Source organism: Tetranychus urticae, chromosome 2 (genome assembly GCF_039701765.1).
Source record: "Tetranychus urticae isolate SD_2017Ah chromosome 2, NJAU_TeUrti_SD_1.0, whole genome shotgun sequence".
Lineage (NCBI taxonomy): Eukaryota > Metazoa > Arthropoda > Arachnida > Trombidiformes > Tetranychidae > Tetranychus > Tetranychus urticae.
In genome coordinates, this window is record NC_142959.1 from 21,391,507 (window position 1) to 21,410,214 (window position 18,708).

An 18,708-nucleotide genomic window follows, 5' to 3' on the forward strand; every position below is an offset into this window, starting at 1 on the left:
TTCGTTTACACAACGGAATATCAAATGAAAACTACAGACAAACTGACCTGTAAAATTACGGATTACCAAGCAAAAACCAAATCATAAATGAATTTTCGGCAAAACAAAGTTAGATTAAAAAACCTACATTACTTACTTTATTGCTTAAAATGAATGACAAATTGTCATTGACAATTTACAACGGGTAGGAATGATAACAGGCGATTGTTGGCCAGTAAAAATTGCATGAAAATTCGGAAGTGGAATGTCAAAGTAACGAGTAAGCTCGAATGCAAAAAGTATTCTTGACTCTTTCAATGATCAATTAGCCAAATGTATTAATATCAACCAACCATTCCTATTAAAGTAACTTCTCACAAGGTTGTCAGACTACCTTTGGATTGCGTAGACTCTGCCTCTTTACCCCGCAATAAGGACGGACTTGCGTAGAAGCATATAAATAAATAAAAATTTAATGATGCATAATATCTCTATCAGCTGAAAGAACAGCTCAATTTGTGAATCTTGACAGATTTATGTTTAATTGTGGTAAAACTCTGATTATTATCTTTTTTTGATACTTTTATACTCATTTGTAAAGAAAATTTTGTAATCATCATTTGTGTCATTTTAACCGTCTTTTATTGGAACTGTTCAACTCCATCAAGCCTGCTGTTTATCAGAATCAAGTTGGACCAAGAATAAGACATTTAATAGTGTAATCCAATTTTTGTCTACCAAATTTGAACATCGTTATTATTATCATCATCTGATTAGTGTCTTAGCACACCTTCTATTCAACATGTCTAATGATCTTGTCTGGAGTGTTAAAAATGGTGATCTTGAGCAGGTTAAAGAATTGATTAAGACACATGTAAGATCGGAAAATTTCATTATTCTCCTTTGAAGCTTTACGTTTATTTTTCATTTAAATGATGTTACCTAAAAACCAGAACGCTCTGCATGTTTCCCAAATTGTGAGTGAACAAAAGATTTATCATCGATTGCGCTTTTTTGTCTTCTCTTCTCCAGAAAATCAATATTAATGAGCAAATTGATGGAAGAACTCCTGTCATCTATGCTGCCGATTACGGTCAACGTGAAATCCTCGAATATCTCATCATCATTGGAGCAAATGTGAATGTGAGTTCACTTTTGGTATATCAAGTTGATCTCTATAAAGTCCTACTTTGATTTTATATTCATGCCTTCGCCTACTTTTGCTTTGTTGTACATGTCTGGTATACCTTTCAATAGTCAACTAATTTCTAAACAATAGGCATTGCAGCCTTATCATGATTGTCATCAACTTCACTTACCATTCAAGGCTGTTTCATGATTTTTAATTTGCTTGACGCATATCCCAACTCAATGAATTTACTAATGATTTTTGTTTTGTCATCTTTTCTTTTTCATTCCATCTTAGGCAACAGATAAACATGGTATTACGGCTCTTTTAGCAGCAATTTGGGAAGGGCATACCGATTGTGTTAAACTTTTACTTGAATCTGGAGCTGAAACGAAACTCAAAACACCTGATGGTAAAAGCTATCTTGAAGTTGCCGAGAAACCTGAAGTCAAAAGTCTATTGGAGCAACGGTAAATCACAATTTCAAAACAGAGTAAAAATAAATGACACTTATTCTTCCCTTTTAAAGAAAAGCGAAAATAATATAAATATTTATATATATATATTCAAATGATATATATATAATGTATTTCTAAACCAACCATTATGCATTTAACCTTATTGAGACTCGTAAAAACACTGGTCAATAAACTTTGACTCCCTTACTTTTTAAAGGAACTTACCCAGCAAAATGGAAGACCTATTGATTGAAGGCCAGGGAAATGCGGTTAATTGATTGATCCACAAATAAGACACAGTCACACAAGTACATTCAAATCACATCTAGATTGATCCAAAACCAACCTGCTGCATTTCATTGATCGGTCCAGTGAATGCATGGTAAATGAACACAAAATGCTTTGCAGCTTCCATTTTCAATAACAAAACCTTGATTCTTTACATAAAATTAGATAAAAATCATATTTTACCAGAAAATCTTCTCGTTTATTTTTTTTACTTATCAGATCCCATGTATTTTAATCTAAATAAGCTAATAATAGGTTATTGTTATGGCTTTTAACACCTTTTCGTGGTAAAGTGAAATTTGACTTTAATCACAATTTTGAGAAGAATGGGTTTAAATTTTCGTGAAAATCAAGCTAATCTCATTTCTAGTTGATAAATGAACAAAAATTTTAACGATTGTTTAGTGTTTATTATTTTCACATTGAACCATTTCTCTCAGTTATAGTATTGATATCATTGGGTTACAATAGTAAATTAAATCCTTATTTGATTGAACTAATCAACTATACTTATGGTGGTTAAAGTGTTACCGAATCTATCTAATCTATTCCTTATTCAACAATATGGAAACGAAATTAATCTTTGCGTAAAAAATAACTTCAACTCTGGTAATGATTCGAAATTATTTTGCAGAAATTTATTTAAATAAATCAATACCAAATACAATTCAAAACATTATTAATTTTTATTCTAAACATTTTAAGTTAAAATTTTATACCAATAAAAAGAACCCATGAACAAATAATTAATGTCTTTAAGATCACATTTCCACGGACTAAACTTAATTCGTAACTTTAAAGGGATATTAGATGACTTTTGGATCGCTAAGAGATCAGATTAAGTATAAATTGATTAAAATCAGGTATAGAAATACTAATTTACCATGCCTCATTGTGCATGTTAATAACGGGTATATAAATGCATTGAATCAACACATTTTTTAGATTTTGTTTTTGTAATTTCCTTATTTTTCAATTGCAATAAAAGTTCACTTTAAGCTCTCATTTTTTTGAAAAAGTTGATCAATCCATTGGTTGATGAATCGTGACTAGTAACTTGTTCATTATCTGAAAGTTCAGGTTCAATTGCTTTAGCCAATTCCTTGCCCAACTCAACACCCCATTGATCAAATGAGTTGATGCCCCAAATGATACCTTGAGTAAATATCTTATGTTCATAGAGAGCAATCAAAGCACCCAAAGTGAATGGTGTAACTTTGTCAACCATAATTGAATTTGTTGGTCGATTTCCTTCAAATACTTGATGATTTATATTCTTGAGCAATTCATTTTCAGGAACTCCCTTTTTGATTCGTTGCGCTTTGACCTCCTCTCTTGTTTTGCCCTTCATCAAAGCTTCTGTTTGAGCGAAAAAGTTTGCCAACAGAATTCTATGATGCAAACTGTCTCGGATGGGATTCAAACTTTTAGCTGGAGCAATGAAGTCACAAGGAATGAGTCGAGTTCCTTGATGAATAAGTTGATAGAAAGCATGTTGACCATTTGTTCCAGGTTCTCCCCAAACAATCGGTCCAGTGCTATAATCAACAGCATTGCCTTCACGAGCGATATATTTACCATTAGACTCCATATCTCCTTGTTGGAAGTAAGCAGCAAATCGATGAAGATATTGATCATATGGTAAGATTGCTTGAGTTTCAGCTCCATAACAATTTATGTACCAGATTCCTAGACAGAATTAAATAACGAAAAATAAAGAAAATATGCGACATGAAATCAATGAAAAGTAACAAACCCAGAAAAATCAATGAAGGAAATTTTTTGTGAAGTAAACAAAAGAAATCTCATTTTCTGATGTAAAGCGAATAGGTTAAATCATTGATTGATAAGGTGGTGTGAATAGTAGATCTGAACACAATTTACCTAACAAAGCCATAATAACAGGCACATTTTGTTCCAAAGGAGCACTGAGGAAATGTTGATCAATGAAATATGCTCCATCTAAAAGTTTGGAAAAATTATCAAAACCAAGATGACATGCAATAGATAAACCAATAGCTGACCATAAAGAATATCTTCCACCGACCCAGTTCCAGAATTCAAACATGGAACTCTCAGCAATACCAAATTCTTTGACCTTTTCAGTGTTAGTTGACAATGCTACAAAATGTTTTGCCACTGCTGACATATCATTGTTTGCTGCTTTGAGGAACCATTCTCGTGCTGACGTAGCATTAGTAATTGTTTCTTGAGTGGTGAAAGTTTTAGAAGCAATAATGAATAAAGTTGTCTCGGGGTTCAATTTTGCTAAAGTAGTGGCTAAATGGGTGCCATCGATGTTGGAAACAAAATGGACATTAGGACCAACTTGATAAGCTTTCAGTGCTTCAGTTACCATAAGTGGACCTAAATCGGAGCCACCAATACCAATATTGACAACATCAGTAATCTTTTTACCGGTAAATCCCAACCATTTACCGGAAATTAAACTCTCTGTAAAGTTTTTCATTTGATTAAGAACTCGATTAACATCCGGCATAACATCCTTTCCATCAACAAGTATTGGTTTATTACTACGGTTTCGCAGAGCAGTATGAAGTACAGCTCGATCTTCAGTGAAATTAATCTTTTCACCCTTGAACATTGCATTTCGTGCGTCTTCCAAAGAAACACTGCGAGCCTTTAATAATTTTTTTAAGAAACATTAAAAATTAATCAATAACGAGAATACATATGAAACTCGATCTTCAATATAAAAAATAATACAAAGATTAACATACCAAATCAAAGAGCTTTGACATAACTTCATTATCAACGAGATTTTTAGAGTAATCAAATAGAATCACTCCATTTTCATCTGCATCAAGGGTAATGCTGAAACAAGAAAATCACTTTGTAATATTTACCTATACTTAAATTGTTTAATATTTACCTGTATTTTGTAAAACGGTCAGGATCTTCCTCAAACATTTTGCGGACATTCAAGCTATGTCCTTGGTGGAATTTTTTCAATTCTACGAATGAAGGATTTTTTGACAACATGTTTTGTTTTGGTTGATATTGGTGGTGACAGAAGTGATAAGAAAATGACGATGAACAGTTATTCGAATCTTAAATTTTCAGCAGCTAAGAGGTGAACGATTTTGTTTTGTCATCAAAAATAAGGTGACAAGTGACAGAAACAATTTAACAAAAGGCAAAAGGAACAGTAACTGATCAAGAATGAGAGAAACAATAGATGAAGAAGCTAAAGGGTTAGACTTTAAAGATGAAGGTGAAAAAACAAGGAGATGGATGACATTAAGTAACAATCAAAAAAAATAATAACTAAGACTACGCCATCTATTAACATTAATAACACTTTTCAGACGTTTCTTTTTGTTATTTATGTTAACAGATGGCAATGTCATCAGGTCTCAAAGGTTGGTCAAATTGAACTGTGCCATCTTTTGGCTTCAAAACTGAAATTTCACTTCAAATAACATTATTTTGATGTTGGAGTGATTCACAAGATTGGCTGATTGTTAACAGTTGTATTTTTTAGATTAATTAAATTGTTCATCACTTTTTTCTGGTCCTACTTTCTCTTTGCCTTTTATCATTCATCTCGTTGTTTTATCACCTTCATCTTTTTAGTCTAACCCTTCTGCCTCTTTTTCATCCTTTAGATTTTCTCCTCCTCTCCTTAAGCAGTTACAGTGTACTCTTCCTTTTACCTTTTCTTTGCCATTTTTCTTGGCTTGTCTCTACCTTATTTTTAATGACAAAACAAAGTCTTTTACATCTTAACAGTTGAAAATTTGTGATTTGAATACTTGTCCATCGTCATTTTCTTATTACCATCAATATCAACCAAAACAAAACATAACATCAACATCTACATCTCTATTGATACAACTGCTGCTACACCTCTGCTTGCTTGTATCCATCATCATACTACTGCAACCAATCAATCGCAATTTTATCTAATTTCAACCATTAATTCATCTAAAGCATTTCTCGTAACAATTTCCATGTCTCATTTGCATAACTGTTTTATTCCATTATGTTTTTGCCTTCATCACATCCTCTTACCGATGAAAAAGTGAAACAAAAGATAGCACATCTAATCGTAAGTACATTTTCATTTTTCATCACTATCATCAACAATCATCATCTATTATCAATTAAGTAGCTAAATTATATTCCTTTGTTTAAAATTGTGTAGGAGACACCAAATGGAGAAGGTCAATGACAGTCGTGATTTAGAACAAGTAGGTGCTCGTTTGATTGAAAATGGACACTATGCTCAAGATAAGATTGCCTCCATGACTGCTCAGCTTAGCAGGTCAGCGCAAGATTTTACTACCAGTTGGGAAGAAAGAACCACTATACTCAATTTAACTGCAACTTTTTATCAGCATGCTGAACATTATGTCCGAAATGCCGAAACTTGGTCTCGTCAATGTGAGAGTCATTGTTTTATACCAAATGAACTTAGGGAATTGGAAGAAAAAGTGCATCAATCTAAAAAGCTGCTCGATGCAATTAATCGAGCATATAATGATGTGGTCACCAGTAGTAACAAACTATGTTTACAGCTGAATCATTTCATCAGTTTTTGCTACCAATGTAAATTTAACCCTTCATCCACGGATAATAATTTTGTTTCATCTTCATCTTCGTCTTCATCTACATCAACTCCATCCCCGCCCTCATCATCCAATAGGCTTAGAAATCCAAAAGCTGATTACAATGAAGCAACCAAACATGTTTTAGCTTTAACACATAGAATTACATCGCATTATCGTCGAATTGAATCTTTATTGGAATCCAAGCGTCAAAGGTTACATTTACATTTTTCATTAGCTTTATTCAATGATGATGTACGTCAAGTAATGGATTGGATTAGTACATGTGGTGAGAGCATGTTAACGAAAAATTTTGGAATCGGGAAAAACTTGGAGACAGCTCAAGAATTACAAAAGAATCATCAACAATTAGAAAATTATGCTCAAAATACTTATAATAATGTGGAAAAGCTGAGAAGAGCAGCCGTTGAGTTTGCTCGCACCGGTGAATGTGATCGTGATAAAATCTACCAGATTCGTGAAGAAATGGTTCAACACTCTGAGCGATTTAAACAACGAATCGAGAGAAGACGAAAACATCTAGAATTAGGAATACGATTTTTTGAAAAGGAAAAAGATCTCAACCTTTATTTTGAAGAACTTCAAAATTATTACCGAGCAATTGATAAACCAATCGAAGCTCCTAAAACTATAGAAGCCTGTGAAAGTGCTTTAGATCAAATTCTGGAACAACGAGACATTGTTGTTGCTACAGTTTTACCCGCTATTAATGAAGGTGAAACATTGTTACAAGAATTGCGAGTTCTTCTTCATTCACCAGCTAATGATGGCGATCCACCATACGAATCCAGTTCAAATTCATCGTCTTCAAATACCTCCCAAAATTCACCTTCATCCCTAAAATCATCAATTCAAGCCATTGAAACATCTCTAGAGAATTTTAAACGCATGGCCAACTCGATAGAAGAATTATGGAACAATAGAAAATTTAAAATGGAATTGTGTTTACAGTTACGTTTGTTTGAAAAAGATGTTGCTAATGTAATCAATGAAATACAAATTTATAAAGAAGAAGTGCGACGTAAATACTCACCTGAAGTTCCTTATGAAGATGTTTACTGTGCTGAATGTGCTCTACAAGAGCATAATGACATTTTTGCCACAGTCCAAAGGCTATGTTATGATGCATCTAGTAGAGGAGAAAATCTCATTAAAGTAAGTTTGAGTGATTTTTTTCCTCTCTCTCAGTAACTTGTTTCCAGTGCAATCACGTTTAAAACTTAATTTGATAACTATCAACCTTTTCCGACAATCTGATTTATTTTTCTTTCTTAACCCATCAGGTTTTTGAATCATGTTCATCTTCAATCATGATTCTGGCTGATTGCGGCTTTGATTTAGTTTCCTCAGTTCAAAACTCTCGTCGGATCACAGCTTTACAAATAATAAGCATGCTTTTAGAGCTTCTCCGTGACAAACAGATGGACATTGAGGAATTGGCCCAATCAACCAGAACCAACCTTGAGCAATGTGTTCGTTTATGTCAATTGGAATCGGAGGCAAAGCAAGTTCTTAGTTGGATTAAAAATGCTTTATCAATGTTATCAGCATCTTTCACCATTCCTCAGTCACTACAAGAAGCCGAAAACCATCGAACAGAGCATGAACATTTTCAATTAGTTATTCATGTAAGCATAAATCTATTTGTTTATTATTTCTATAAAGTTCAGTTATCGATAATGTTTTCCACAAACACATCCAAATATCATTAATGACACTATCTTGACTTCATTTCTATAAATGGATTTTATCGTTTCCTCTTTTCCATTCTTTTTTCCATTTCATCTTCAACAATATCTAATTTCTTTCCATCTATCTCTCTATATGAATCTCCGTCCTCTACACTGAACCTTCACTCTATTTTTGATGATATTACCAATAATCATATCGCAAAGTATCTTAAATTTCTGTTGATTCCATTATACTTTTGTACTTCGAGATACAATTTCAATTGAAAATCAAGTTGATCATGTTGATTTACTTACGTCAATCTTTCAATTTAGGACCCTGTCAAATTTGTGATGCTCATTAATCAAATATCCTTTCAACTTCCAATCACTACTTGTTTTGGGTGGTTTTTTCAATTCACTCTCTGTTATAACATAAGGCTCAACATTTTCATCCATTAAACTAAAATACCAACTAAACCTTTTAGACGATAAGCAAAATTTTGAATGAAAGGTTAGGTAGGTCAGCCAAATGATCAGCATTTTGTTTCATTTCATTTCAACATTAACTTATATTTTCAACATAATTCTGACAATCATGATTTTCATATCTTTTACATGTTCACGTTTACAATAAACAAAAAACTTCCCACCCTTTCTGTCTCTTTAGCGATTCTATTCCTTTCCTCTCTCCTACTCATTTCAACTTGCACGGTCTTTTTCACTTCATTCATTTTATCAACACCAAAAATCATTGAAATGGAATGTTAATTAATTTGTTGTTAAGATTGATTAGTCTAAAGATCTATGCAACTTATCAATTTCCAGTCTTTTATTTTCATTCAAAGATTCTCATTATTAACCAACACTTGAACCTTAATCTTTATACATTGCTATTTAATTGTTCAATTTTCATTTGATGACGGTTCATGTGACGCTTTATATCAAACCTGAACATTATGTTTCCATTACAATAACCATCACGATTCGTGTTTGAAAATTTCCACTATTTATTCAATCGATTTTTCTATCGTTTATAATACATTTTTCACCATGAATATTCAATAATGAAAATTTTAAACCCAAATCGTAAGTTTCAATTATCTAGCTTCATGATTTCCTTTACAATCTGATTTCATTATTTTTCAAAGCTCAAGATCTAGTCATGATTCGAATAGTTATTTCTTGGAATTGATTGGACTTCTTTTCTATTCAATCTGATAACTTGTATGATTAGGATGATTTATAGTTGAGTAGTTATATTTTGTTTACTGTTTTCATGGATCAACTGTCTACTGGATTGAATCCAATCTCGGATAAATGGTTAACATTTCAACACGATTAAAATCACTTCAGATTTCATGAATTAAATCCTCTAATACTTGCTATTCATCTATTGCTGTTAAACTACCAATTCACTCTAGAGATCACGTTTCCAGAAGAGAAACAATTTACCAAATCGTTGATAATAATAGCTGTTCATCTATCATTACAATTTTTATGTTCAATATCTCACTGGTCCCATTGAAATAGTCATCTTCATGAAAATAAACTAATAGTTCCACTGGGCCAATCATTAGTGAAGTAAATCTTAACAACAAAAAGCTGCATGAAAAATCAGTAAACCCATTTTTTGCAACTAACTCAACTGTTCAGTAATGAAAATAGATTTTGTGTTTTTTAAGACATTTAATGAGACGATCAATCATAGAAGTATATTATCTTACAATGTTTACCCGAAATTCAATTCTTAATGATTTTATGTTAGTTAATTATTTTTGTGGCTGGTGTCATTAATTGCTTACTTTTGTTTGGTGCCAATCTCTATAAGATTGAAACTACTGTCAATTTAAGGTTCATGTTGAGCAAAAAAAGGTTCACACTCAAGCAAATAATCAAGTTTTATTTCAAGAAAAAGTAACATCAATCCTTTATTGAGTTATCAGTTCAACTAGTTTTTTATAATGATCATGATGATGATTATAATGTTGATCAAAACTGCATTTTGTTTGTAATCATAATTTTAATATATTTGTGTCTTTCATTGAACACTTTTGATAGTAACTCTACCCTACTACACCATGAAATTGGCCTTTCAACGATTCAACTTTGCATGCTTTCATAATGGTAATGATGATGTTATTGTTATTGTTACTCTTGTTGATGACTTTGATAATGATAACAATAAGTCCATTCTTGTTGATGAGTTGATAATCGAAAGGATGCATTACTCAGAATCTGTTTTTTTTCTGATTCTCTATTTAATCCCTTTTCATTATTTTACTAAATTAACAGAATGCTTCCTTGTTCATCCATGTCCATCCTGTTAAATTACAGGGTTTCCCATCATTACTTCGGTTACGTTGTCGATTCATACAACATCAAACACTTTGTTCATTCATCAATTACATAAAAACATCCGAAACTTGACCGTTACTCTTCAATTGATTGACTGGTTTCTAAAATTCTTTCATTTTTTTCTCAACTTCTGATCAGTTCATTTCTTTATCTGTTTTCATGCTTCTGAATCTGATTAGTGAGATAATCGAGTTAAATCAGCTATTCCAAAATCTAAATATCATTTCAACCCATTATACTCATTGTCATTTTTAATGTCAAGACTAAATGCTAAATAGATGTCAAAGACAGATGAAATTTTCTTTCATCATGCTCAGTTGTATTAATAATTGGTAATAATCTGTTGAAAGGTGACAGAACTTTCCAAAGCTTGTTATTGTTGAATCAACTTTGCGCAATGCCAAACCACAAGCTTGGAATAATCAGAAATAATCGAAAGTCTGGTCATCTCAAGTTTAAAGTTAACACACTTCCACAATTAAGTCTGAAACCGGTTACTATTTTGTGAACTTTTTTTGCTTCTGCTTCTGTTGGTCGCAAGTTTAAAGTCAAAATCAAGGTTAACTAATTTAGTTGCTTCTTGGAGCTTCTGGTCACCCTCCTTACAATTCTTGGTCTTTTCACTCTTTCTCACTTCACTCCCTCAGGGCAGATGAAGCCAAAACTCTAACAGTACTCAAGCTAAGGCTAATTCTCAGTATCTACCTCATTTCTTTTTTTCCTTTGTACCTCTCTTATTATCATCAACATCATCTCCCTTCCTCTTCTTTCTCATTAAAGTATATAATCTAGAGAAAAGTTAACTTTGACAAGCGTATCTCAACCATTTTTTGTCTACAATTAACTATCAACAACACTTTTCTTCCATAACATCAATCTGTAAGCCATCATCATCATCTTCTTCTTCTGCAGCTTCTTCTTCGTTGTATCTTATCAATTTTGTAAAGACACATTGCAACCTTTGTCTATTTACTTTTTTTCAACTTTCGCTGAAGTACCAGAAGACCAATGAATAATCAATTTAAATCACTAAAACATGGTTTTTGTTTAGTTTCAAGGCTTGAAATATCTTTGGGCCGATCACTTTCAAGACAACTTATTCCTACCAGCTTTATGATCTCATCCATCTTTTTGAAGCAAATAATTACATTGATATACACTTACGAATAAATCATTTTAATTTTCCTTTTTTTCACCAAACATTAAGTCGTTTAAACATTCTCATCGAAGAAGGCACTTTGTAGATTCTTGATTTTTTTGGGTTCCATCTTTTTAATCTGTGAGAGATTGTATCTTTCTCACTGGACTCTGGTCCTAATGGAGCCTGTTTCATCTGTTTAGGATGTACTATTCATCTTTTGTTTTCTTGAGAATGGAAAGGAGGACAAAATGGAGATTATTCTGAACAGAATAAGTGAAGTAATTGGTTTGGATTATTAGAATTAATTTAAACTGGTTCTCTTTTTTTCAATAAAACTTAATTATTGTAATCTACAAAAAAGTAGGCTTTAGAGTCAACTGTTGATTCTCTCAATCCTTATTTATTTTTATTATTTTCTCATGATTTTAATCTAATTTTTTCTTCTCTTTTTCTGCTCTTCTTCCGTAAAATTGTACACATTTGGGCACATGATGGTTTCAATCAACAGAAAACGCTTAAATCAGTTTATCATCTACAACAGAGAGCCATTGCTATTGAAAAGGAAAACCCAAATAAAAACAAAAATGATATCCAAAACGAAAATGCTGTTCAAAACGAAAATGCTATTCAAAATGATAATGTCAACCAAAAAAGGGTAAACTTGGTTTTATCTGATGTAAGCGATATGAGGCAAACACTGCTGACTCAAGTAGAGGCTGTTGGTAGATTGGTTCAAGCAAGTCTTAATTTTTACAAGACAGCTGATCAAGTTCGCTCGGTTCTAGAGAGCTTGGAGAAACAATATCGAGCCGATGAAGACTTTTGTGGAGCTTGTAATATAGAAGGTCATCTTAATAGTCCCGTCACCATATCTCTTCAAGACAATGAATGTGAAACCGGTGATAAGAAAATCGCTCAAATAATTTCCAAGCATCAGGAGCAGAAAGAGGCTTTTCACAAAGCTACTACATTAGCCAGAAGGAATATGGAATCCTTCATTAGATATGCATTGTTTTCCATGACTGTTTTTCATCATAATAATCAAAATGGTCCCAAGTATCGAAATGCCGAGAATAAAGTTAATAACATTATGGACTGTATAACTGTTCAAGAGGAAAGGACGATTGATTCTTGGACTGAACGGAAAAGAAGGCTTGATCTTTGTCAGCAATATGTTTTGGTTGAACATTCAGGTCGTCAAGCTATTAAATGGATCCGAGAAACTGGTGAAGTGTGGCTTAATAAGCAACTTGCCCGTAATCTGTCAACAGCAAGTAAAGAAGAGCTCGATGAAGCTTTTAAATCTCTTACTGAATTCAGAGTACAGGTGAAAGAAACCAAGGAAAAGGTTCGCCTTCTGATCCAGCTGTCAGAAAACTTGATCGAGCGAGGCCACATTCACTGTCACGCTATCAAGTATTGGTGTAATCTTGTTGAGAAAACATTCAAAGAATTTAGTAAATCCTTAGATCAGTATAAACGTCGGTTAGAAGATCAATTGGGCTTGGTAACACCGAGCTCAGTGATTGAAAACCAGAATGGTGAAACTGGAGGAGTTGGGGCTGGTAGTAGTGGAGGAGTGTCCATTAGTAGTGGTGGGGGTGGCAAAGCTGGTGATAGAAGTTCCGATTCTTCATTGGAAAGTAAATTAAGTCGAGACAAGGCTTCCATCTACACTAATTCAAGTGGCTCTAGTTCATCTACTGGTGTTAGTGCTAGTTCTGCTAGCACTGTTACCGGTAAATCATCTTGTGATTCCAACCAATTTCAACATTTAACCGATGACCAGTTAGAAATTAAACGTAAATCAGCTCGAAAAAGAGAGTTCATTATGAGTGAATTGCTTCAAACCGAGAAAAGTTACGTTAATGATCTTCGAACCTGTTTAAACACATATTTCGCTGAATTTAAAACCAGAGCAGCTGATAACCAGTTCCTTAAAGATAAAGAAAGTATGATATTTGGTAACATTGAACAAATCTTTAATTTCCATAATGAGTGAGTATTGTTTAATTTTTTTGCATTTAAAGAAAACGAAAACGAAATGAAAATTAATACTCAGCTTAAAAATGTTTATTTGAAACCAAATGCTATCATTAATTTGCTCATAATGAATGTATTTATCTCATCACTAAATATCTTATTATTTTCTTTGTCCTTCTACAGTATCTTCCTCAAAGAATTGGAAAAATATGAAACAATGCCTGAAGATATTGGCCATTGTTTCGTTACTTGGGCTCGATCTTTTGATGTTTATGTAAATTATTGTAAAAACAAACCCGACTCTAATGCAGCTCTTGTGATTCCAAAGATATCATCATTCTTTGAAGATGTACAACGTAAACACGGTGTTATCCATCCAATAGCGGCTTATCTAATTAAACCAGTTCAAAGAATAACCAAGTATCAACTCCTGTTGAAAGATTTATTGTCCTGTTGTGATGAAGGTTTACAAGGCGAAATTAAAGATGGGTTAGAAGTGATGCTATTGGTGCCTAAGAAAGCCAACGATGCTTTACATTTAAGCATGTTGGAAGGATGTGATATTTCAATAAACCAATTAGGAGAGGTTATCATGCAAGATTCTTTCCAAATATTCGATCCCAAAACCCTTATACCATCACGAAAACGACGTGAACGACGAGTCTTCCTGTTTGAACTGTACATAGTATTTGCCAAAGAAGCCAAGCCTGATCTCAACCAAGTTAATTCCAATTCAAGCTCAAATAACTCAACCAATGGCAATTCAAATCGAGATAACTGTAACCGTGGTCGTTATTTATTTAAAAGTCGCTACATGACAGCCGAGATTGGTCTAGCAGAAACGGTTGATAATGATGAATGTAAATTTGCCATTTGGACTAATGGTGCATCAACACGAGGTCCAAATTTTCAAGAGAATAAAATTATCTTAAAAGCTTCATCAGTGGATGTTAAATCTTTATGGATAAAAAAGATGAGAGAAGTGATTCAAGGAAGTTATTTCACTTCAAGAATATCTAATCTCAATCTCACCAAACCAATTGATTCTCGGCCAAATGGTAAATCATCTACATCTACAACATCATCCAATAACACCAACACTGCAACTACCGGGAATGTCTATGATCCAGCGACCAATACTACTTCTTCCTCTACAACGACAGCAACAATTACCAATAATAACAATGATGTTAACTCTAGCGTTTCAATTGCATTAGCCTCTGACGGTGTTGCACCAACAATAGCAACTAAATTATCTTCGTCCTCAAATTAATTCTCATAATTAATGCAGATTCTCACAAAAAAAATGTTGCTAAGTCATGCATCTTTCATTTCTGCCCTTTATTCCCTTTCACCTTATTGACCATTTTTCCCGTTTCTTAAATCTCACTCAAATTTATTTACAATTCTCTTCTTCTCATCTCGAATTTCGAAAAATCTAGTCTGTGAACAAAGAAACAATTAATGATTAACTCGTCGAGCATAAACTTTACCCCTTTGTGGATCAAAATTGACCTTTTTTCTATCCCTCCTGTTTTTGTGAGTGAATTTGTGAATATAACTGATGAACATGAAACTTTTGAAATCTAAAATTATTTTGTTTCATAACCTTACGTTTCCTTGATCATCTAAAAAATAATCTTATAGCAATCTTGGCTCCCAATTTTAGTGTATTTATTAACAGCAAGGAAACGTTGGAAAACAGCGCAAAAGGAAAGGAAAAGTCAATTTCAAACAATTATGTGTTATATTATTATTATTATTATTAATGCTATTATGATTATTCTTATTAAATAAATATGAATGTAATTCTCACGAAAAATTTAAAAAGACTATTTATTTAGGTAACTTCAATTTAAACTTCAGTTGGAGTTGTTTTATAGTAAATTTTTTATCGGTCCCTAACAGCCATGTGGTTTTAGCAAGTAGTCAAAACATGTTTAACCAAAATAATTTAATTCTCGTCTGACTACAATTCATTATTTGTTCATTATTCAGTTTATTTTATTTAATTTTGGCTTTTTAAAGATTGTTACTCGATTTAAAGATAAAAAATACTCGGACATAATTTACAACAAATCGTAAAATGAAGCACAAGAAAAACAAGGTATGTATTTTTGTATTTGTATTAAGCTTGTATTTGTCGTTTATTTACCATTCTTTGATATTTTATTGTGAATTTTTTAGACCAAGGGAATTGCTGTCGCTGAGCCAGAAGAATTGAAAGAAGCTCCGCACTCGTTTGTTATTAAACGAGGTAAAATTGGAAAATTAGGACGAGCATTGATGCTGGATATGCGAAAAGTATTGGAACCATACACAGCCTCTAATTTAAAAATCAGGAAAAATAATGTTGTCAAAGATTTTGTTGCTGTTGCCTCGATTTTTCATGTTACCCATCTACTTTGTTTCACCCGAACTTCGAAAGCAATGTATCTACGTTTTTGTAAACTTCCTAGAGGACCAACTTTAGTTTTCAAGATATCAAAATATTCTCTAAGCAGAGATGTAATTTCAAGTTTGAGGAAACCTGTGGTCTTATCTAAATTTCACCTTAACCCTCCTGTTCTTGTTATGAATGGATTAGCTGATGAAAATGATCTCAAATGTAAATTGATGAGAACAATGTTCCAAAACCTTTTTCCAAGTATTGATATCAATACAGTCAAAGTGAGTCAACTAAAGCGAGTGGTGCTAATTAACTATCGGCCGGACGATGGACTTCTCGAATTCCGACATTATGCTATAAGTTTGAAACCTGTTGGTATAAGCAAACCAATTAAAAAGCTAGTTTGTGGTAAAAAGTTGCCCAATTTAGGAAAACTACTTTCAGTTGAAGATCTTTTCAACCGTGATCTAGGTCTAAGTGAATCAGAAGGTGAAGGCCTGGATGAAGTCGAAACAGAAAGACATGTTAAACTGACGGAGAATACGAATAAAAGGGGAAATTTGGCAAATGAAAAGAGCGCGATCAGGTAAATACTGTCTTTAATTTTATTTGAAACAGAAATTTATAATTTTTCCATTTCTTCTTTCGTATTACCAGATTAACAGAGGTTGGTCCCAGGATGACTCTTAGGCTAATAAAAATTGAAGAAGGCTTAATGACTGGAAAAATTTTATTCAAACAATCTTTGAAATCTGACGATAATGTCGAATCTACTGATGGTCAATCTAATCAAGATGAATAAATTAATGACTTTGATTTTTTTACATCAACAAACATCAACTCCAATATAATCATTTCGCTTCCAAAGGTTGGAATATCTTTTTCAAGATCAAACACTTTTATAGTTGGATCTAATAATTACATACAATCTACTTTAATCAGCAATCATCCGTTAATCTTGACGAAATTGATTGATTTCAACATTAAATAAGGCTTCTCCGTATTTTTCAACATTTCACAAAGGTTTACATTTATCAAGACTCGTCGCTTTTTGTATCCACAATCTAACAGTAGTGATAAATTCAATTGCAATACATACACGATTCGTCAAATCAATTCTTTGAGGATTAAATTAACAATTAAAAGCATCTCAGATGTAAGTGGTTAAAAGCAAATGAATGGCTCGTTGACAGCTTTAACCTTCAGAAATGTTGAAGTGAGAACAAAAAGATCAATCAATAATGATTATCATGATTGTATTGATTAAAGGAAGGTAAAATTTGGATTTCATAACATTTGACAATTTATATTGTCTGCGTGATTGAATTGAAACATTCCATTTCCCTCCAATCTGAAAACAATGAATTTATTAAACATAATTATTACATAATTTCATTAAATCTAAACAAAAACAGGCAGAAATGTATGCATGAATCAATCAAAATCATCATGAGATAATACAAAATACTATTTTCGACACTTGCAACCCTCTAAATAGACAAAACAAATAACCTCTTATAATACTGTAAACAATACAATTTATTAAACAATCAGATGAAAGGTAAAATCAAAGGCCTAACAAAACACAACGAAGTACGGAAATTACCTTTTGATCACTCCTTACACTGACTTCAACTAATTAAAACAAAGTGAAATTGATAAATAGTGTTCACTAATTTGAAGAATTCTGGAAATTAAAAATTCTAACCAACAATTGTAATTGAATGAACTTATATTGCAATTTAAATGAAACCTTTATTAAAATATTGAATACCATTGATAATATCTAATATCGCTAGATGGCAATAATGCAAAGGAATATTTAGACTCCCTTTTGGGAGATAATCGACTCTCTCGCTCTCCTTTCTGGTAACTCTGAAATTGAATGTTGCAGATGGCGTTTAACAGCTGACGAGAAGAAGAAAGTTGATTCTCATGTTATTATGAGAATGATTGACTGATTGTTCACAGTTATGTTTTTTTAGATTAATTAAATTGTTCAACACTTTTTCTGGTCCTACTTTCTCTTCACCTTTTATCATTCTTCTTCTTCCTCCTTTTACCACCTTCATCTATTCCTTTAACCCTTCTGTTCTTCTTTTATCTTCTGGTTTTTTCCTTTTTGTGATTCTTTCTTTTTTTTCTCTCTTCTTCACCATCACCAGTTACTGTTTTTCCTTTACCATTTTTTCCCTTTCTATGTAACTCTCTATCTTATTTTTTTAGTGACAAAACAAAACCTCTTTCTTTGCTTTTTGCCTAAGATGAGGATATTTTTCTTGCCTCTTTTTCAGTTTAAATTTTAAAATCAAAAATTAACCACACTTGTCCATCGTCATCTTGATAACATCACCATTCACTATCAACCAAAACATAACACCACACTTGAACATCTCTATTGGTACAACCGCTACAACACCTCAAAAAAATATCCTTTTGATTGCTTATTATCATCATTAAACAACTGCAACAATCACAAAAACCAATCACAATTTCACACTACTTTGATTATAAATCCATCTCTTAAACCTTTTTTCTTTCAACAATTTCTATGTCTCATTTGCATTACTGTTTTATTCCATTATGTCTTTGCCTTCATCTTATTCTCTTTCCAATGAAAAAGTGAAACAAAAGATAGCACATCTAATCGTAAGTACATTTTTTCCATTGCTATCACTAACCATCATCATCATCTTTTTGCATTCATTTAGTTACCAAATTACA

General features: G+C 32.5%; 5 protein-coding genes across 6 annotated transcripts in view; 4 read left to right on the plus strand and 1 right to left on the minus strand.

Annotated features, from left to right (window-relative positions):
* Positions 1–473: 473 nt before the first annotated feature.
* LOC107371176 (myotrophin) lies at positions 474–2,044 on the plus strand. 2 transcript variants are annotated; one of them, XM_015939185.3, is made up of 4 exons: positions 474–853; positions 1,012–1,122; positions 1,406–1,578; positions 1,784–2,044. In XM_015939185.3, exons 1-4 carry the CDS (start codon positions 782–784, stop codon positions 1,842–1,844), a joined length of 417 nt encoding a protein of 138 aa, XP_015794671.1. In that variant the 5' UTR covers positions 474–781; the 3' UTR covers positions 1,845–2,044. The 2 variants fall into 2 exon arrangements, with proteins under 2 accessions (XP_015794671.1, XP_089123067.1); XM_089266941.1 differs by lacking the exon at positions 1,784–2,044 and having other exon boundaries at positions 1,406–1,709.
* Positions 2,045–2,521: 477 nt separating this feature from the next.
* On the minus strand, positions 2,522–5,073 carry Pgi (glucose-6-phosphate isomerase). Its single transcript, XM_015939184.3, has 4 exons — positions 4,748–5,073; positions 4,596–4,689; positions 3,739–4,495; positions 2,522–3,543 (listed from the first exon to the last, which is right to left on the minus strand). Exons 1-4 carry the CDS (start codon positions 4,855–4,857, stop codon positions 2,849–2,851), a joined length of 1,656 nt encoding a protein of 551 aa, XP_015794670.2. The 5' UTR covers positions 4,858–5,073; the 3' UTR covers positions 2,522–2,848.
* A 174-nt stretch (positions 5,074–5,247) lies between these two features.
* Positions 5,248–15,417, plus strand: LOC107371174 (rho guanine nucleotide exchange factor trio). The gene is made up of 5 exons (XM_015939183.3): positions 5,248–5,926; positions 6,023–7,601; positions 7,730–8,074; positions 12,121–13,610; positions 13,779–15,417. The coding sequence occupies exons 2-5, from the start codon at positions 6,033–6,035 to the stop codon at positions 14,866–14,868; spliced, it is 4,494 nt and encodes a 1,497-aa protein (XP_015794669.1). The 5' UTR covers positions 5,248–5,926; positions 6,023–6,032; the 3' UTR covers positions 14,869–15,417.
* A 104-nt stretch (positions 15,418–15,521) lies between these two features.
* ppan (Brix domain-containing protein peter pan) lies at positions 15,522–16,818 on the plus strand. The gene is made up of 3 exons (XM_015939973.3): positions 15,522–15,702; positions 15,783–16,570; positions 16,642–16,818. Exons 1-3 carry the CDS (start codon positions 15,682–15,684, stop codon positions 16,784–16,786), a joined length of 954 nt encoding a protein of 317 aa, XP_015795459.1. The 5' UTR covers positions 15,522–15,681; the 3' UTR covers positions 16,787–16,818.
* A 1,065-nt stretch (positions 16,819–17,883) lies between these two features.
* Positions 17,884–18,708, plus strand: part of LOC107371389 (uncharacterized) — a 39,376-nt gene continuing 38,551 nt past the window's right edge. The window contains exon 1 of the mRNA XM_015939447.3: positions 17,884–18,633. Coding sequence (XP_015794933.2) covers positions 18,568–18,633 — 66 coding nt within the window. The 5' untranslated portion in view covers positions 17,884–18,567. The remainder of the gene's footprint in view (positions 18,634–18,708) is intronic.